The sequence below is a fragment of the Priapulus caudatus genome, unplaced genomic scaffold (genome assembly GCF_000485595.1).
Source record: "Priapulus caudatus unplaced genomic scaffold, Priapulus_caudatus-5.0.1 Scaffold750, whole genome shotgun sequence".
Lineage (NCBI taxonomy): Eukaryota > Metazoa > Priapulida > Priapulimorpha > Priapulimorphida > Priapulidae > Priapulus > Priapulus caudatus.
The window spans coordinates 5,371-23,490 of record NW_014577811.1 but is presented as its reverse complement, the minus strand read 5'-3'; the positions used below and the strand labels follow the sequence as shown (position 1 = coordinate 23,490).

At 42.2% G+C, this 18,120-nt stretch overlaps 2 protein-coding genes across 4 annotated transcripts in view; one reads left to right on the top strand and one right to left on the bottom strand.

The window, feature by feature from the left end:
- LOC106813277 (acyl-CoA-binding domain-containing protein 5-like) overlaps positions 1 to 4,412 on the top strand; it is an 8,760-nt gene extending 4,348 nt beyond the window's left edge. For 2 of the 3 annotated variants that reach the window (XM_014817381.1, XM_014817382.1), the window contains 7 exons: positions 183 to 337; positions 681 to 1,017; positions 1,385 to 1,504; positions 2,114 to 2,212; positions 2,436 to 2,614; positions 2,948 to 3,069; positions 3,485 to 4,412. In XM_014817381.1, the coding sequence (XP_014672867.1) occupies positions 183 to 337; positions 681 to 1,017; positions 1,385 to 1,504; positions 2,114 to 2,212; positions 2,436 to 2,614; positions 2,948 to 3,069; positions 3,485 to 3,500 (1,028 nt within the window). In that variant the 3' untranslated portion in view covers positions 3,501 to 4,412. The remainder of the gene's footprint in view (positions 1 to 182; positions 338 to 680; positions 1,018 to 1,384; positions 1,505 to 2,113; positions 2,213 to 2,435; positions 2,615 to 2,947; positions 3,070 to 3,484) is intronic. The other variant, XR_001394445.1, reaches the window with a different exon arrangement.
- Positions 4,413 to 4,415: 3 nt separating this feature from the next.
- LOC106813276 (nucleolar GTP-binding protein 1-like) lies at positions 4,416 to 15,021 on the bottom strand (the record flags this gene model as incomplete). The annotated part of the gene is given in 15 exon segments (XM_014817380.1): positions 4,416 to 5,016; positions 5,558 to 5,698; positions 6,256 to 6,409; positions 6,994 to 7,106; positions 7,407 to 7,507; positions 8,415 to 8,556; positions 9,625 to 9,735; positions 11,922 to 12,011; positions 12,302 to 12,409; positions 12,739 to 12,888; positions 13,244 to 13,336; positions 13,450 to 13,603; positions 13,731 to 13,814; positions 14,355 to 14,458; positions 14,851 to 15,021. Coding segments are annotated over 15 exon segments (1,869 nt in total), but the record flags the coding sequence as incomplete, so codon positions are not given.
- Between the last annotated feature and the right edge of the window lie 3,099 nt (positions 15,022 to 18,120).

Below are 18,120 nucleotides of genomic sequence, written 5' to 3'. Positions count from 1 at the left end.
ACGTACGGTCACGATATTCGGGACGTCGGGGGGGATCGTGAAAAGGACTCGGGATGACAAATTTGGGGGTCCAAGGTCACAGGACCTTGAGATCTTGTTTGGATAATCCGAAATTCGGATAATTCATGTTCGGATAACCGAGGTTTGACTGTAGATGCTAAAATATCATTGTATTTGTGTAGGCAAGAAGCAGGATGTGCTAATTGGTGCAGGTGAACGCGGCACTCGAGTGAACGGTCACCAGTCGGACTCTGATTCTGAGACAGACTACTGTGATACACAATCCGAGCCGGCAGCAGAACAAGATTGTCATCCTCCTCATCAGGAGCAGCAGCAGGTACTGAGTCATGGTAACCATAGCAACTGATGTGAAAAACGAGCCTTTGCTGCGTAGGTAGATTTGTTTGACTGCTGTGTTGTTTTCTACGGTCTGGTCGTTGCACTGAACGTTCAATGAATATTGCTAGTTGTTTAGATATAGATTTGAGAAACAGCTAGTTTCCCTGTACCATGTAGAATAATCTTTACTGCACAGACACTATATAAAAAGTCATTGAGTTCATTTTATTGCCTGTACTGGGCCTCTGCCTTTGCTTTAACAAATAACTCACCTCTACCTTCCTGCCCGTACCTTGAACCAGGCCTTACTTTGATTCCGAAACTGTATAATGTCTTTCCAGGTCCTGACGAAAGCTTGTTTGGCAAGTTATGAAAATCGTAATGGTGCAATCCGTCCAAATGGAGTGGAATTGATGCCGAACGAGAAGCATTGCAAAAACAATTCAGAGAGCGACGTTTGGAGTAAGCTAAGCAAAAGTAGAGCAATTGATTCTCCTGCGGTGGTGGTGCCAACTAAATCTTTAAATGGCAACGCATTAAGTGTGGGTTCAAGTGCGAGAACGTTTGTGCCTAGCATGCATCTGAGTGGAAAGGAACAGGATCAAGATTGTTTATCGTCATCGGGCGATGATCTTTCAAGTGACTCTTCTGTGGCGTCTAGCATGTCGAATTCCATAGGTAAGTGTGTGCATTGTTTATTCATGTGTGCATTGATGTGTGCGTGCGGGCGGGTACGCGCGTGCGTGTGTGTGAATGTATGACATTACGTAATACAAAAAACCTTGTATATACCCTATTGCGACGTTCGATCATTTGGCCACCTGACTATAATGGGATATTCGACTTGATCGTGTTTATGTTTTAAATAATTCCTCCCATTGATTTTATAATACTTGTTATTCTCAGCCATGCCATTTGCCATATGGAGGAATTATCACTCGTATCTGACCACGTGCACTAGTATTAAAACTGTAATATGATCAGGTCTGATCCTAATCTGATATTGTCGTCCTGATATCGTTATATTCGTATATATGTGTATCAGATGGCAGAAGGGCTCGTGCCGTGGATGTTCGACCGTATACGGCGCGTGGTGGGAGGAATGAGGGTGATGACAGCAGATGGAGGCGGGGAACCGGAACGGGAGCCCAAAGCTCCGGGCAAGGTCAGCTATGACACATCTTATGTAGTGTAGTACAACATCGCAGTGGTGGCTAACAACTGCACGTTTAATCATCGAATCAATCTCACGTGGCTTCCTGCCTCGCGCACTATCGCAGAAACGAAACCGGTGCAAGTGTTTCGTTATTTGTATTCGATTATTTAATGATTGAGTCGGCGGGTGGCAGATAGCCGAACGGCATGTTGATATATAGGTTAGCTGCGAATATCCAAATAAGCAGTCGCGGACCAAACTGTCGGGTACTGACAATAATCCTTAGTCTGCGAGGGCACATTGTCTAGGAGAAGGAAAACTCTGATTTCAAACCACCTGCTGCCTTGCAGAGTGTGCATTTTTAAGCAAAGGCTAGGGCCCACTATGCCGATAATAGTGGTTGGTGTTAGCAAGGACATGCAACCAGTAAAAATCTGCCATAAATACATGGAAAGTCAAGTTGATGATGTACGGTCGATGCAGCCGATCGAGGAAGGTGTAGATGAATCATCAACAGGGAGGTCAGCCCCTAGCTGACGTCTCAGCAAGGATCATCCGCGAGAGACTAGGTCAATGAAGAAGGAAGATTTAACGAGCGAGTACGTTGTCGTGTTTCAGAAACGCCTTCAGCACAGGGTACAAGCCACGCCGGAGAAGCCACAACAGTCCCCTCATCTTCGTCCGGGGCAGGAGGCGACGGAGGGCGAGGCTCGCGGGGTATGTAATGGTGTATCCCTCAAGTGGAGAGAGCGGACCGGGTCGGAAAGCCGCTCTTGTGAAATATGCGTGCATTAGCGACCGTTCTTCTATTTTTCATTCGGCGCTGTCAGTATTACGAGTGTCTCATGTTGCCCGTGGGGCTTTGGAGATGTGATGTCGACGCCATACAATACTACTACTACTATAGCGACTACCACTACCACTAATTGCCACGTGTTAGGTGCGGGCCGGACACAGGAGGATGTCGGTGAACAAATAGCGCTGACGCTGATCAGGCTGCAGCAGGACATGGAGAACGTGCTGGCGCGTCTCAGTGCGCTGGAAACGCTCAGCATCACACAGCACAACTACCTGATGCACGCCAACAACCACCAGAGTGCGGGAGCGCGGCAGCCGCAGGTGAGGTGGTGGCGGTCGGCTCCGATCGCGTGCGGCGTCGTAGTTCAGATGTACTGACATATATATAGTTATATATGGTTATATATATATATCATATATAGTTATATATGGATTTATATATAGTTATATATAGTTATATATGGTTATATATATAACTATAGTTATATATAATTATACATGGTTATATATATCTATAGTTATATATGGTTATATATAGTTTATATATGTGTTATAATATATAGGATTATATAGTTGGTATATGCTGTTAGAGGAGTATGGAGCCAAGTACTGCCTGTGTCGTCACTGAGCGTTGTGTGTTTATTTTGTCAACAGGGTTCGCTGTGGTCGTGGCTTTTTCCGCGGTTACCGGCGAGGACGGTTGTGTTTATGGTCGGCTGGCCCTTCGCTGCTTTCATGCTACTCAAGTTCATTCGGAGTCGGCAGAGAGTAAGGAGGTGAGACGCGGTTACGAGCAGTCCCGGTAATGATTCCGAAAACCAAGCCAGTCCAGAATTCTAACATTTTGATTTGTACGATATGGCCTATAATAAAATCGAGTAAAATTAGCCAGTGTTACCCAAAAGTTACCAGTCCCAGGCTGGGGCACAGGCTGCTATTTTTAACATTGTTATAAATATGGGTGCGCATGATTTTGGATAAGGCCAGTGCAGCCCTAGTTGTGAGTTGGTGTTTAATTCATGTTCACTTTATCAGATCCACTGAAAATTACTCTTTGATTTGTCAAAAAGCCCGACTAAGCATCAATTATTTGACGAGGCGTCTATAGTAGTAGCATTACATTATTCAACAATAATTATACTCTACTATTGGATTTCGTATGTAAGCTTAAACCTTACATTGTCTTTACAGACTGATGTGGGAATAGTTTTGTGCCAAACAGAGAAATGGGAAGAGATGAAGACGCCAGCCAATAACTGTGTTTTGCTGTACGGAAGTCAAATTTCGGCCATGCGATGTCAGCAAACTTAAATTATAAGTTTAATATTTCTTTGTCATCACGTTGGTACGGGTGTTAGTATGCTAAAATGTCTGCGAATAGTGAACTTGTTTGAAACACATGAATGGTTTACTTACAAATCATTTAGTAAGGAGTTACGTTAATGTAGAATGTAAAGTTACGTTAATGTAGAATGTAAAGTTACGTTAATGTAGAATGTAAAGGTTGTTGTGAGTTGTCATGATTAATGTCGTGCATGTTGCCAGTTGTTCGGTGATATTGGGTTTGAAATTGTTATTGCACGTAGACTTCATAGCCACATATGGAGAGTTGATCATGGGTTCACATTGTCAGTCATAGCATGGGCGTTTAGATTAGGCTTGTTGTTTTATGTTCATTGTGTTTCGTATACCTCCTAGTTGCTGCGCAGGCTAGAAAGTGTGATTTTCCCCTGTCACGATTGTATATGCTGTTTCATGTAACTTTTGAGATGATGTTATGGTGATCCACTATTTTAATTGTTAAAGATTTGTATAAATTTGTCGATATAGTTGTATATAATGTACCATTAAATCAAAATGCACATAAAAGAGTATTGTAAATAATTTCTGGTTGCAAGGTACAGTATTACAAACAAAGTATAATTGCCCCTATTATTTCTAAATAGATGTAGCAGAAGAGACAAGTAATTTTATGTAGTATATTGTAAGTAGTTTTTATGTCTAGTCTGCCTGGTTTATTTATTCAATCATAGCCTGAGGGGCACAAAGTTATGAAAAGATAAATTTCATCTTGTCAGTTATTTATGGTGAGGAAGAGAATAAAAGACATTCCAACTGATACTTCAGTCCCTATTTTGTTTTATTTCAGTTTCAACTGACCGATAACAAACTTCTTTGCACAGATTCTTCCAACCTTCTCCCAAGTTTCCCACTCATCTCTTTGATAATGATAAATCAGACCAGACAGAACAAGTGGCATCTTTATTTACTTTTTAACTTTTGGACAATATTACCTGTCCAGTTTCTGAACATAAAAATCGCAAGTAATATTTAATTAAGTCGCATACATTTGTTAAAATCCAACCATAACCAGGATTACCCAAATTCTCTTCATATTAACCATCCGTTAGCCAGAACCAGATGGCAATAGTCTCTTATCAACTATATCTCGTTATTAAATACAGTTACACACACAGCTCATACTACGTGCTCAGTCTTTCCTAGCAAACAGCCATAAGGTTTTGTTCTGTACACATATCGCTCAACAGCCAGCATCTGTTCATAAACGTCTACCTCCTGTCCGTCTTGCCCATCTTTCTCTTGCCGGAAAACAGGTGTTTCGGCATCTTGGCAGGAATGTAGCGGTCCGACTCACTGGCTTTGCCGAACCTGTTCATCTTGCGTTGCGAGATATTTGCAAGCCGCTTGGCCTGCTTCTTCATCTACAAAAGAGTTATTGACATAGAAAAGTAAACAGAGATGTCAAGCATGGCCACTCCTTAATCCAATGCAACGATACGTGCATACAGGCATGGATAACACTCGTAAAATAAGTGCGTGTCACGATGTAACTCTAACTGTCAACTGTTGCATTTACCCAAAATGAAATAGATTACGAATGACATGATGTGGAATTGTACAGAAGGGACTGACAGTTGTGGGGGTTTCAGATGCCACCACAACTGCTAATTATCTTCTGTCATCATTCTTGCACGTCCAATAATACAGAAGCATACTGACAATGTCCCCGCATATCGAATGTGCATATAGCATGCTGAAATATACCATCACAGCCTCAAACACACACGGAATACCAACCACCCTCAACATACTAGTGCTGATGGTTTAGAAATGAAAACGACATTCTTGGATTAGATTCCGAAATCCACCACTGACACGCCACCGAGACACGACAGCATGGCCGAAAACTTGCGAATATGAATAGCAAACAGATGCAGATATGCAGACTACACAGACTCTCACCTCGGGTCTCACACCGGACTGGTCCCTCGGCACACGAGAACTACTTCGCACACGACCTTCCACGTCTGTCCGCTGCTTTTTCACCGGAGGTCGAGACTCTGACCTCAAACGACCTTCCTGTGCGGACGTCTTGTAGTGAGACTGCAAGGAAGCAAATACGTGCTGGTAAGACACGGAAACTAGGCATCACTACGTATGTAACGTTAAGTTTACCTCTTGTCCGTATTAACATATTGTTATTATTCATCTCAAATTTCAGAATGCCCAGCACACAACTTTTCGAAAATGTTACACCATATAGTTATGCACTTAGTATCTGTGATGCATTGCAAGATAGTAAAGAGTGTGAAAAACCACTTTGACATCTTTTTTTACCTACATAACAAAACCTACGAATTTACTGTATATGATAACCTAAACCAATACTACCATCCTAACGCTGGTTTTACACTACCGACTTTATGTTGGCAAATTGGCGAGTTGGACGAACTTTCTAATTCGCCAACTCCGAGTTGGCGAAACTAGTTCTAAAAATGTTCTAATCTCCCAACTAGTTGCTATCGATCGGTTGGTCGTGCAACTTTTGCGTTTACACTGCCGATTGTCGGTTGTATAGTTGGGAAGTTGGTCCAATTCACCAATTCGCCAAGACAAAGTTGGTAGTGTAAACCCAGCTTAATGGTCAGAAAGTGGCATACCGAATTCTTGCCAGTCATGTTAACACCAAGCTCGGTCATTTCTGACTCCAGCCTAGACGCACTTCGACCGCGCTTCAGCGCCGTGCGCGGCATCTTTATCTTCTTGTTTTTCTCCGCAGCTTCCAGCTTCATGATGCCTCTCTTTTCACGTATTCTGAAAATAACACCACACGCGTTACATTCCACAACGACAATGGAAGAAGCAGGAGAGACAATAACGCTTGCTACAGCATGTAAAAATCTAAAGATATTCGGCAAATGTGACACACATTTTTAATAATAAGTTTGTTCAGGTACAGATTCCTCAAAGGAAATAATTATCTAGATCGGAACCGCTACAAATTATTCTATCGTGCTCAGGTTCGGGAAAATGTTTGCATCATAGTTGTGAACTCAATATCCATAACGTCATCACAGGACGACTCTGTAGCTACAACTACATATATATATACGTTTAAAAACCACCTTAAAAATGTCCACACAGAAAATCGGTTCAATGCTATAGTTTTTAGATAACCAAATATACCTTCCAAACAACCAGTGAAGATGCAGTATTGCTGCGGTAGAAAAAACGTGGTTACCTCGTTAGCCACGCACGTGACTAGCTCGTTAGTCACGCACGTGACTAGCTCGTTAGTCATGCACGTGGCTAGCTCGTTAGTCATGCACGTGGCTACCTCGTTAGTCACGCGGAAGGTGCAACTACACAATTCACAGCACCGTTTCCCAAAATCTTACTTGGCAGCCATCTCGTGGATCTCCTTCATGTCTTCATCGTCACTGGATATGTCCTCGTCATAGGCTCCAGTCGTCTCTCGCAGACCCTCCTCCTCCTCCAGCTTCTCCAACCTCTGCACAACGAGAAACCATGCATTAATATCAAAACTGTATCTTCACTCACAACGGCAGTCTTTTAACGACAATTCAAAAATGTTGTGACGAAAGCCATACCCACGCTCGGACTTCCAAGTAGCTGTTGGTGATTCTATCGTCCTCAGCTTCGGGAAAATTGTTGCATCACAGTGATGCACTCAGCATCCGTCAATTCATCACAGGACGACGCTTTGCAGATATAAGAGATCTTAATATTCGACGGACACTCAGTGGCATGTAGAATAGTTTGTGATCACTATCTAGTAGTCCATCCTTACCTGCAATATGTCTGGGTCAACAAAGTCTGCGATGTTTTTGCCCTCCCAGATTTCAGGTACGACGTCATAGCGTTCATCCGGATTGCGTAGATCGTAATGTTCTGAAAGAGCACAGAGTACAAACATCACGCAACAATATCACGAGAGCCAACATGGAACAATCCAACCGAACGCCATACGGCGACGGAAAAGCCATACGGCTACCGAAAAGCCATAAGGCTACTGAAAAGCCATACGGCAACGGAAAAGCCATAAAGCTACCGAAAAGCCATACGACTACTAAAAAGCCATACGGCTACCGAAAAGCCATACGGCTACCGAAAAGCCATACGACTACCGAAAAGCCATACGGCTACTGAAAAGCCATACGAAGGGTTCAACATTAACTTTTTATTTCACTAGACCATCGGGCTAGTAACTGAGGAAAACCACTAGCCCTGACCTAACTTTCACTAGCCCAGACCCAGACCATTGTTATGAAAAACTTTATTTAGATAAGAGTGTGTCATCGTATTAATTCATAGATGCTGTTTCCCACGCTTTAAATCGCGTGTGGGCCGAGTTCACGTGCAGCATTCGTATTCTACCACGGGCATACATGAGCGCACGGTTTATCGATCGTCTACTGCGGCTGGCAGCAAGCCACGTTACTGTTTTTTCCGAAGGGTAGACTGGTATCCGGCCTCACGCTCTGCTAGACAATGTATACGCTCTGCGACAAACAGTGCGGCCTCGAACCAGTCTAGCCAGAGGTGACCTTTCAGTGCAATATATATGACCAATTCTAACACGACCAGTCGGGCTACTAGCACTCTGGTTGTATGCGACCGGACCAAGCATTTACCCGACTAAGTCGGTCGGACGTGGGTTAGTGTCGAACCCTGCCATACGGCTACTGAAAAGCTATACGGCTACTGATAAGCCATACGGCTACCTAAAAGCCATACGGCTACCGAAAAGCCACACGGCTACTGAAAAGGGATCTACTCAAATGAATTCATTGCATACTCTTCAAGTCCAAGATGTAGTCGTCGCCAAGCTCAACTTCCAAGTCCCTCTCCAATTTCTTCTTTGGCTTCGCGCCAGCATCACCCGTCTCCATCAGTTTCTTCTTCTGCAGGACCTTTTCGGGAATGAAAGGCGGCCGGTCCTGTCGTGAAGTCAAAATATATGATATGAGCAATTATTTTTGATCGAGTGATTATGTTACCTGAGCAATTAACTGAGGTTGGAGACATGCTTATCTATGTATCTGTACCTTTGTGTATAATATCTGTATATCTATAATATCACTATCCTCGTGTATAATATCTGTATATCTATAATATCAGGAGTAAGATAATATAGAGGAGTATGACTCTCCAAAACATGTGAATTTCAACATTTGCTTGCCTAATTTTACCGATGATATATTACGTGCAACTCGATAAAAATTACATCTAAATGAGCGTTGGACATCCGTCTCTAACTAAAACTTTACTTTGTTTAAATACCTCTTGCCTTTACGGAGATATAGCTTTGAACGTCACACATGGTTCATAGTGTTTAACTAAGCTGGCGGCTCAGATTGCCCAGACTTCCGAACTAGCTTCCGAACAGTGGCTAGCCTGTGAGGAATGGTCTTGTCTGTTGACAAGAATGCCACCTGTTGGCGGCAGGAGTAAGATAATATATGACATTATATAATATAAGATAATATAGTATATGTGTGTATATATATAGTGTGTATATATGTGTGTATATATATATACGTGTATATATTACATATATATAGGATAATATATACTAGTGTGTATGATATAATATAGAATATAATATAGAAGTCTAATATTATCTACTCCTGCGCCAACAGGTGGCATTCTTGTCAACAGACAGACCATTCCTCACAGGCTAGCCACTGTTCGGATGCTATCTGGGCAATCTGAGCCGCGCTTAGTTACACTATGAAGCCATGTGATGACGTTCAAAGCTAATCTCCGTAAAGGCGAAGAGGTATTTAAACAAGTAAAGTTTTTAGTTAGAGACGGATGTCCGCTCATGTAGGATGTAATTTTTTAATCGAGTTGCAGCTAATAATATACATCGCTAAAATTAAGGCAAGCAAATTTGAAAATTCACATGTTTTGGAGAGTCAATACTCCTGCATATTATTTATCTCTAGCTCCTGATAATATCACTATCCTCGTGTATAATATCTGTATATATATAATATCTGTACCTTTGTGTCTCGCTGCTGTGGCATGGCAACGTGGAGACGATTCAACACGTCGTTGATCTTTCTTCCCTTCAGCTTCACCTCTACCGCTGGGCCCAGCAGTCGGTCACACGCCTGCAAAGCGCAACTATATCAAATACGCGATTCTTCACAGGAAAAGTCAAAACTGCAACTTCACTCCTGAGCAACTTTATGCCGAGGGCTGTTTTCTAAAGGCTTTTAAAAACATTTCGTTAGTATTTATCGATGCTTCGATCTCGAGCGGCTACCAGTAATTCTATTGTCATTGCTGGCCACTCATAGATATTACAAACAGGCTGCAGAGCGCACAGCGACTCATCTAACGTCTACGTCGGTGACTCTGTGGTGGAGTGGTGGGATTCTAAGTAAACGGCGCTGTTGTCACAAATGTGTTTCAGCATACACGCCGACAGCTGCCACCTGTAACTAATTAAGCGAGGCAAAAAACTACACAGTAACCACTAGCACATGCACTGGCACTGGCAGTGGCCACTGGCAGTGGCATTACATTACTCATGTAACAACACTGACCGTAGAGAATGGCCATAGAAAATTATAATACGATTTAAAAGGAGCATAAACCTTCTTCAACCAAATTTAGCTTTTTTGAAATTTCAGTGTGACATTGGTAGCCTGCATACATCAGGCATGTATACGATTCTACTGAGCAAAAACCCGGCAGTCAAATTCCTTTCTAAACAGTAAAAGAAATCCATGTTTACAACCGCCTCTTGAGGTCAAAAGGTTATCCGACAGTTTACGTCTTCGCAATGTCAGCAAGAAAATTACATTTCATGGTCCTTTCAATAAAGCGCATAAAAATGCTAGGTCACCGCTGAAACAAAAAAGTTTTTCAAAGTGGCGCTCGTGCAGACCATGTCCCTCAGAAAATGTCTAAAATGCCTGCCCTGTGTCGCATCTGACCTTTGACCTGTGACCTCCAATTTCGGCAACAGTGATGGCTTTTCCTACCATGATGCGTACACAGACTATCACGAGCCTAGGTCGAGTCGTTAGTATTTGTGCGCAATTCTGCATTTCCTCCACTATAACCTTAAGTTAAGGATGGAATGTTCCCCCGTCTTTTACACCTCTTGACCTTTGACCTTTGACCCCCAGCTTCGACATCCCAACTCGTTTTCGGATTACCCCCCCACGTCCCGACTTTCGAATCCGTACGTCGAGCATTTAGATTTGTGCCCAACTGTTGACGGACGCACGCACGCACAGACGGATGCACGCTCATGCGATTCTACAAGCTGCATCTGACTATGTCAGATGAGCTAAAAAGTATCAAAATTGCCTTAAAAAAGTATAAATTTGTATCAACCTACCATGATTTGTTACCTTATACCTTATTACCGAATACATTATAGCCTATGTGCAGCATGTAAACAATGAGGAATGTTGTGTGCAATGTCATGAGGAGTTGTCTCTTGAATTCTCAGTTTGGAATATTTCAATGCTGTGTTTCCCTTGGTCAGAAAGGTCTGTAAGGCAGTTAATTTTTTGGTGGTGTGTTTGTGTGTTTCGAGGTCCTAGCACAGTGAGCAGTGCATGTGCTTGGCCACCTAGGGGGGTCCGGGAACATGCTCCCACGGGAAATTTTAGAAAAAATGGTGCAATTTGCTGCATTCTAAGCTATTCTGGACACATTGTATGACTCTTGAATCTCGTTTTCAAGTTATCACAAGTTTCGTCAGCGAGGCGGTGTTTTGGACAAATTTCTGTGTGGCGGTTGAGAATTTGAGCAATGCAGCCCGCCTTGCTCATGCCAATGCAGGGGAAACACTGCAACGGTCTGTCATTTGGTCACTGACGGCAGAGAGCTGAGAGCAAAAACACTCCACTGAACAGAGCACACATCACTCCTGCATCAAGACTAGCAAAGCACATCTTTAATCTCATCAAATACAGTGTACCTAAATGTAAGTCCGAAGAGTTTTGACCATCTTTGGCCAAAAAAAAGTATTTAAAAGTATTTATGCATGAAAAAAGTATAATACTTTAAAAAAGTATAAAGTGGCAGCACTGTATTATCCTCAGAGTTTCAAAAAGTATTGCATCTCACAGTTGTGCACTCAATAACCGTAGACTCATCACAGAACAGTGCTATCTAGATAAAACTACTAGGGATGTTTTTAGAAAATGTGCATAGGAAATGTACGAACAAGAAATTGATCACAATAGAAAATGCACCAATAACAAAAGGCGCAGTCTTTTCATATTTATCAAAGTTGTGGAAAAACGAGCAACACATACAACTATCCAGAACCTACCTCTGTTTTTACTTCGATGACACCTTCTTCCGTGAGGGTGCTCATAGTTAACACAGGGACGTCATCCTCCCTAAACCGATCAAAAGTTGCCTGAAAGGTAAAATACAAAGCTATGCAATAGCTTGCATTTTCCCATAAACTATAAAAAAACCGTCACAATAACAATCATTACTAGCTTATAGGTATATTGCATTAAGGAGCTCGTGTTATCAACAAGCATTTAGAGTTGGAAATATTTTTTGCATTTTTGTGTGTAAAAGGGAGCAGTCCTGAGCAATCTATTAAAACATACAGTCTGCAATTAATGGCAACAATATGTTATATTGTTTGTGATTTTAAAATAAGTAGTGCAAATGAATAACCTAGTTTTCCCTACATACCTTTTTTTCTTCTGACAATTCTTCTGGTCTCACAACATCGACTTTATTGGCAACAACTATGACAGGCTTATTTGCAAATAATGGCTTGATATTCATAAATAGTTCCACCTGGAAGTAAAAGAATAGAACGCTAACTAGTGTTCAACATACTACACTACGCCAAGTATTAAAACCATGGAAATAACCCATCGTGCTGTAACATATCGTCTGATTCAGCTATTTTACGATAACAATAACCAAGAACAAATAACAATATAGGCCATAGCTAAACTGGAGGCATCAGGGTTAAAAAGCTCATACAACGAAAACATCAGCTAATGTTCAGAGTTGGATCGAGTTTCATCATGTGCGCTCCAGTCAGCCAAAAATACGACCCCAGAACCGCTCGTCCGTGCCGAAATTTAATCGCGGGTTTAAAGGGTGGACGGACGCTGTACCTGCTCCTCTAGTGACTTTCCGCACTGCTCTGATAAGTCCACGACGTACAGCACAGCGCAGCGCAGGTGGGCCAGCGCTGTCACTGCTTGCATTTCTATCGTGTTCCTCTCCTCCAACGGGTGGTCGAGAATTCCAGGCGTGTCCAACACCTAGAAACACACAAACCAGGGTGTTAGCTTGGACAAAAAACCAGGAAGTGTCACCATCTGAGCGAAGCGAGGGGGAAACACCGACGATTTTATTTTCATGTAGGGGTAAAATTGTACCGCCCTTATGCCGTCTCTATCAAATTTCATCCGTCTCATCCAAGAACAAGCCGTCCAAAATACGGGTAGCCGGGTAACACACTGACACAAACGCATCGCCGACTATTACAATCTGTCGGACGCTTACCGGCACGCGAAAAGGCACGTGACTCCCGTCCTAACTGCTCGTCGACAACATCTGCGAAGCCATATTACTCACATTATTTATATACTGCCTTTCCATCCATGCACTACTTACTTGCCACCTCAGGTACTTGTAGTCGGTGTGTCCAACAAACAGCGATTTAGTCGTGAATGCGTATGGCTGGACCTCAACGTCGGCTCTCGTTATCTTGAAGAAAATTCAAATTTAGCATCGAACTAATTAAAACTGGCCGATAAAGCAATACGGAATAGAAAAGATGCGAACGATTTTACCGGCACTGCTTGTGGGTACGTGCTTACCTTGTTAATGAAGCTGGACTTGCCGACGTTTGGGAAACCACAGATCAGGAGAGTTCTTGTGTTAGGGTCGATGGAGGGAAGCCTTGAAAGATGCTGCCTCACCTGCTCCAGGTATTCTAAGCTCTGCTTTTGCCTCTTCATCACAGTGCACATCCTGCATCCAGACAGAGATACCAGTGCACGATTACACAAGAGCCAAACTTTCAAGATGAAGTTGAAACACGAATGAATGCTAAATCTGTTAAAACTAATCATATCGGAGTGAGATTTCACTGCCATACCTGCCAAGTGCTGCTTTCTTCAACATCTTACACCTATAGAGTGAATCTCCATACTTCAGTAGACGAACGTAGTCCTTCGCAACACTAAAACCAAATCACATTGTCCATATTAACTATACAAATAATTGCAATTTTGTGACTTTCATAGCCAAAGCCATTGGGGAAGGTGGTGTAGTTCCTCCTTCGCAAACCAACTGCAGTTAGTATTATTTAAGTATTATTAACAGGGTAAAAAATACACGGGAGCGATTCGTGATTCGCTCTTCAAACCTCCGAAATCGCTCCCGTAAAATTTATATATATATATAAATGATGAGAGCTATTTTTCCCACAGAATTTTGAAAAAGAGATCCCGTGAAAAAAAAGTTGATTTTTACCCTGATTACTAACGAATATTTTAACATGTTTCTAGAACTTCTAGCTTAATACCTTTATGCTTGCATGCCTGCAGGCACACGCACACAGGCACGCACACACACACACACCGAGGGTCGCATGCACGCATGACCACACGCTTGCACAGCGCGAGATTGCAGTACAAAAGACAAGTTTACTTTAGGTAGTTTTCAAACCACAGCTAACAATATCTATCAGTGAGATTCTAAAAATTTTTTCAATACGTACTTATCAATAAGATGACGCGCAGTATTAATTTGTCCAAGTGCTAACTTGTAATGGTCTTTATCATATAACACATTGATCAAGTCAGCATAGAAAGGATGAATATCCTGAAAGATAAATGAAAGCAATATAGTATCACACGGATAGCAGCCAATTAAACACCCAAAATGGCACCTAAACTGAATTTGATGTATGCTAGAAAAATGGACATCTTGTATCGATTATAAGTACATTATATATTATTGTATCGGTTACTAATTGAAAGATTAATTGAAAATCCACTGCATTTATCAGTTGTTTATAATTATAATCGCAATCACCATAAATAGTGTAACAGATATCTGCCAATTGCATTTGTGCATGCACGCTAGGCCACACTCACATCGGTTCATCAGTCGGGTCACAATTAATATACACCGCACAAATCTTATATATCCTTAGCTGCTACCCCTTATAATATTGTCACTTGATCAGTATTGTGATCCCATGCAGTACTGACCTCTAGTTTTGGGAAGTCCGTCAGAAGTTTCGTTAACTTATCATGAAAGTTTTGCTGTGTATATCTGATTTTTCTCATGTAGAATTGTCGTATTCGTGAAATCTTGTAGTTCTTGTGAATGACAGTCGGAGTTTTCCGCTGAGTCTTTGATAAAATTACGTCGACACATTCCTGATAACGAAAATTATTGTTAATATACGCGTGTTCATATCAGACCTGTTAATAAAAGTAGTAATACTACTATACTGTAGTGTACGTGGGTTAGGTCAAAAACGTGGATATTCGTCCGAGCATCGGACACCTGTTCGTATGCGCTATTCGTCCGAGCAGTTGTCGCGCATGCGTTGTTCATGTTGTATTACATAAATGTAATGTAATGCTAGTTTAGGGAGGCACCTACTCCCTAACCCTAGCCGTAATCCTAATACCAACACTAACACTAACTATAAACCGACTCGGTTCGCTTATATACACGAGTGATAGTACCAAACACTATCTATGGTGTATGACCACATACGCAACGCATGTATGCAGGGGCGTCAAAGCCGTAGGGCTGCCGTAGCAAAACGCTACGGGCACCCAGCCTAAAGGGCTAAAAATCATAAATCTAAAGGGTAAATAGCATTTTAGAGCGTCTACATTTATAAATTGTCTGGGGGGGAGATCCCCCCAGGCCCCCCCTCCCTTCACACTTCCTACCTCCGCAGGGTTCTCCCCAGGATGAAATTCAAACAGGGGGGAGGGGAGGGGAAGGGGGAGGGGGGAAACTAGGGGGATCGGGAGGCGTGTTTTTTACCGTACCACTAATTAATGCGTAAAATCACCACCACACCATAGACGGTATTTGGGGTTCTTGTATATATAAGATAGCCGAGTCGGTGTACAGTTAGCAGTGCTCAATTTTAAGGTTTTTTTGGGGTTGTCCGCAGGACAACCAAGAGAGTAGCATATGGTTGTCCCTCAAGAGTTTTGGTTGTCTGGATATTATTTAAACATGTGCTGCATGCGCTCTGCTCACGTGATGCTCAGTGCTGTAAAGCAAAAGGCCTAATCATGTACATTTTGTACGTATTGCAGTGACAGCAGACATGGCCATTCGCATTGTTTCACTCATTATATGAAGAGAATAAAATATTGGTAATGTGGTAAATGATGCTGGCAGCTGGGATCAATGACGTATAATAATAGTAATTAAAAGTTGCATGAAATTTATTTCATAACATTTAAGTTAACATTAAGTTAACATTAAGTTAACATTAAGTTAACACTACTAACATTACCTAACATTACTATAACATAACATTACCTACACTGTGTCAAGTCACAGATGAGTTAAAATTGAAAATTAACACGAAACATTGTGTTGTTAAACACGTGATGTTATACTTTGTATCAAGCAAGCCAGACAATGCGTCTAGACATGTACGTTTGCAGCGTACGTATTGTGCAACCCTGGCCGTATGTAAAATGAACGCTCGCATTATGAATATATAATTTTTATAGAGGTTGGACACCGGACAACCACGGAAGCAATTTGTAGTTGCCCGAGAGAAAATCCAGTCGTCACGGACGACCGGACGACTGTTAAAATTGAGCCCTGGTTAGTGTTGGGTGTGGGACAGGTTAACTGTTTGTACTTGTGTATTGTGTGCAGTGCATGCGTGGCACGGTAAAAATACACTCGCCGGGTGTCCTGGTCGAATGGGAATTCTTGACGATCGATTCCCGCGCTGGCAAACTTTTATTGTGGTGGAATTTAATCGGGGCGGAGGTAATTTAAACGGGGCGCAACGATTGAAACAGGGGGGAGTTCTCCCAAACGGGGCGCGCGCGCCCCGTTTGCGCAATGTAGGTAGATACAATTAGAGTCCCTATATACAGAGAGTTGCGCCATGACGAGTCGGAAAAAATCGGTCACGTGATCGCTGCCGGCATGTTGTTTCCAAATGGATCAACACCGCTGCCGCTTAAGTACAGCGCTGTATGGATACGCTGTACAATGGTCCATAGTAATTAATTAGACTAATCGTGCTTCAATAAACTCAAGATTTACAGAGATTATATAGCTAAGACATGTGTCTATGTGTAGCTAGATTTATAGCTGCGAGCGAGTGGAGAGTGGAACGCATTTATCTTGTGAATTACAGTTGTCATTATTCTTCCAAAATGACTAGCTGCTGTGTTTACACTAAGAAAGTGTACAATTAAGCTATCATATGGCGCGAACGATTTGAGTTACTTTTCTAGAAATCTAGATACATATAAACACATGTTATCTATGATCTCTGTGATTCTTGAGTTTATTGAAGCGCGAGTGGTTTAATTAATTAGCAAGTGTCTACGCGCGGTATCGCACAGGCTAATATACGCACGTACGGCTATTGGGCGGTAAGAAAGTGTACAATTAAACTATCATATGGCGCGAACGATTTGAGTTACATTTCTATAAATCTAGCTACACATAGACACATGTCTTAGCTATAATCTCTGTAAATTTTGAGTTTATTGAAGCACGATTAGTCTAATTAATTACTACGGACCATTGTACAGCGTATCCATACAGCGCTGTACTTAAGCGACAGCGGTGTTGATGCATTTGGAAACAACATGGCGTCAAATCCTGAGTTGGCGCAACTCTCTGTATATAGGGACTCTAGATACAATAATGTAACCCAAACCCAAGAGGATATAGGGTCCCCTAGATACAATAATGTAACCCAAACCCAAGAGGATAGGGTTACAAAGCCTCCCTATCCTTTTGTGCGGAGGAATGCCCGAGTGAATCACTCGGGCCGGTTTGCTGGTGCGTTTTCAGAGACGAGATCTTCCAAACTGGGTTTATTCTCAACACGAACCTTTCTCCGCTATCTGGGAACTTACTANAGCGTCAGACGCGCGATGGGGCCGATCGCTTGAATTGAGACGTCGTCGCGGCAGGGAAAAAACAAGAGAACGTCAGACGCGCGATAATTCATTGTTTCATCTCAATCATTGTGCGCGACGAGAAAAACAAGAGAGCGTCAAATGCCCACTAACTGAGTTTTTTTTGTGAAGGCTACTATCTCGCGCATACAAACAAAACAAGTGAGCGTTCAAGACCGATATTTTTCAATGCGGAATATCGAGCACGTCACAAAAACAAGTGAACATTACATGCCGAACACTAATCTTTTCAAATTCACGATATCCTGCGCATCGGACGAAACAAGTGAACATTACAACCATCTTTTTAAATTCACGATATTCAGCGCGTCGGGCAAAACAAGTGAA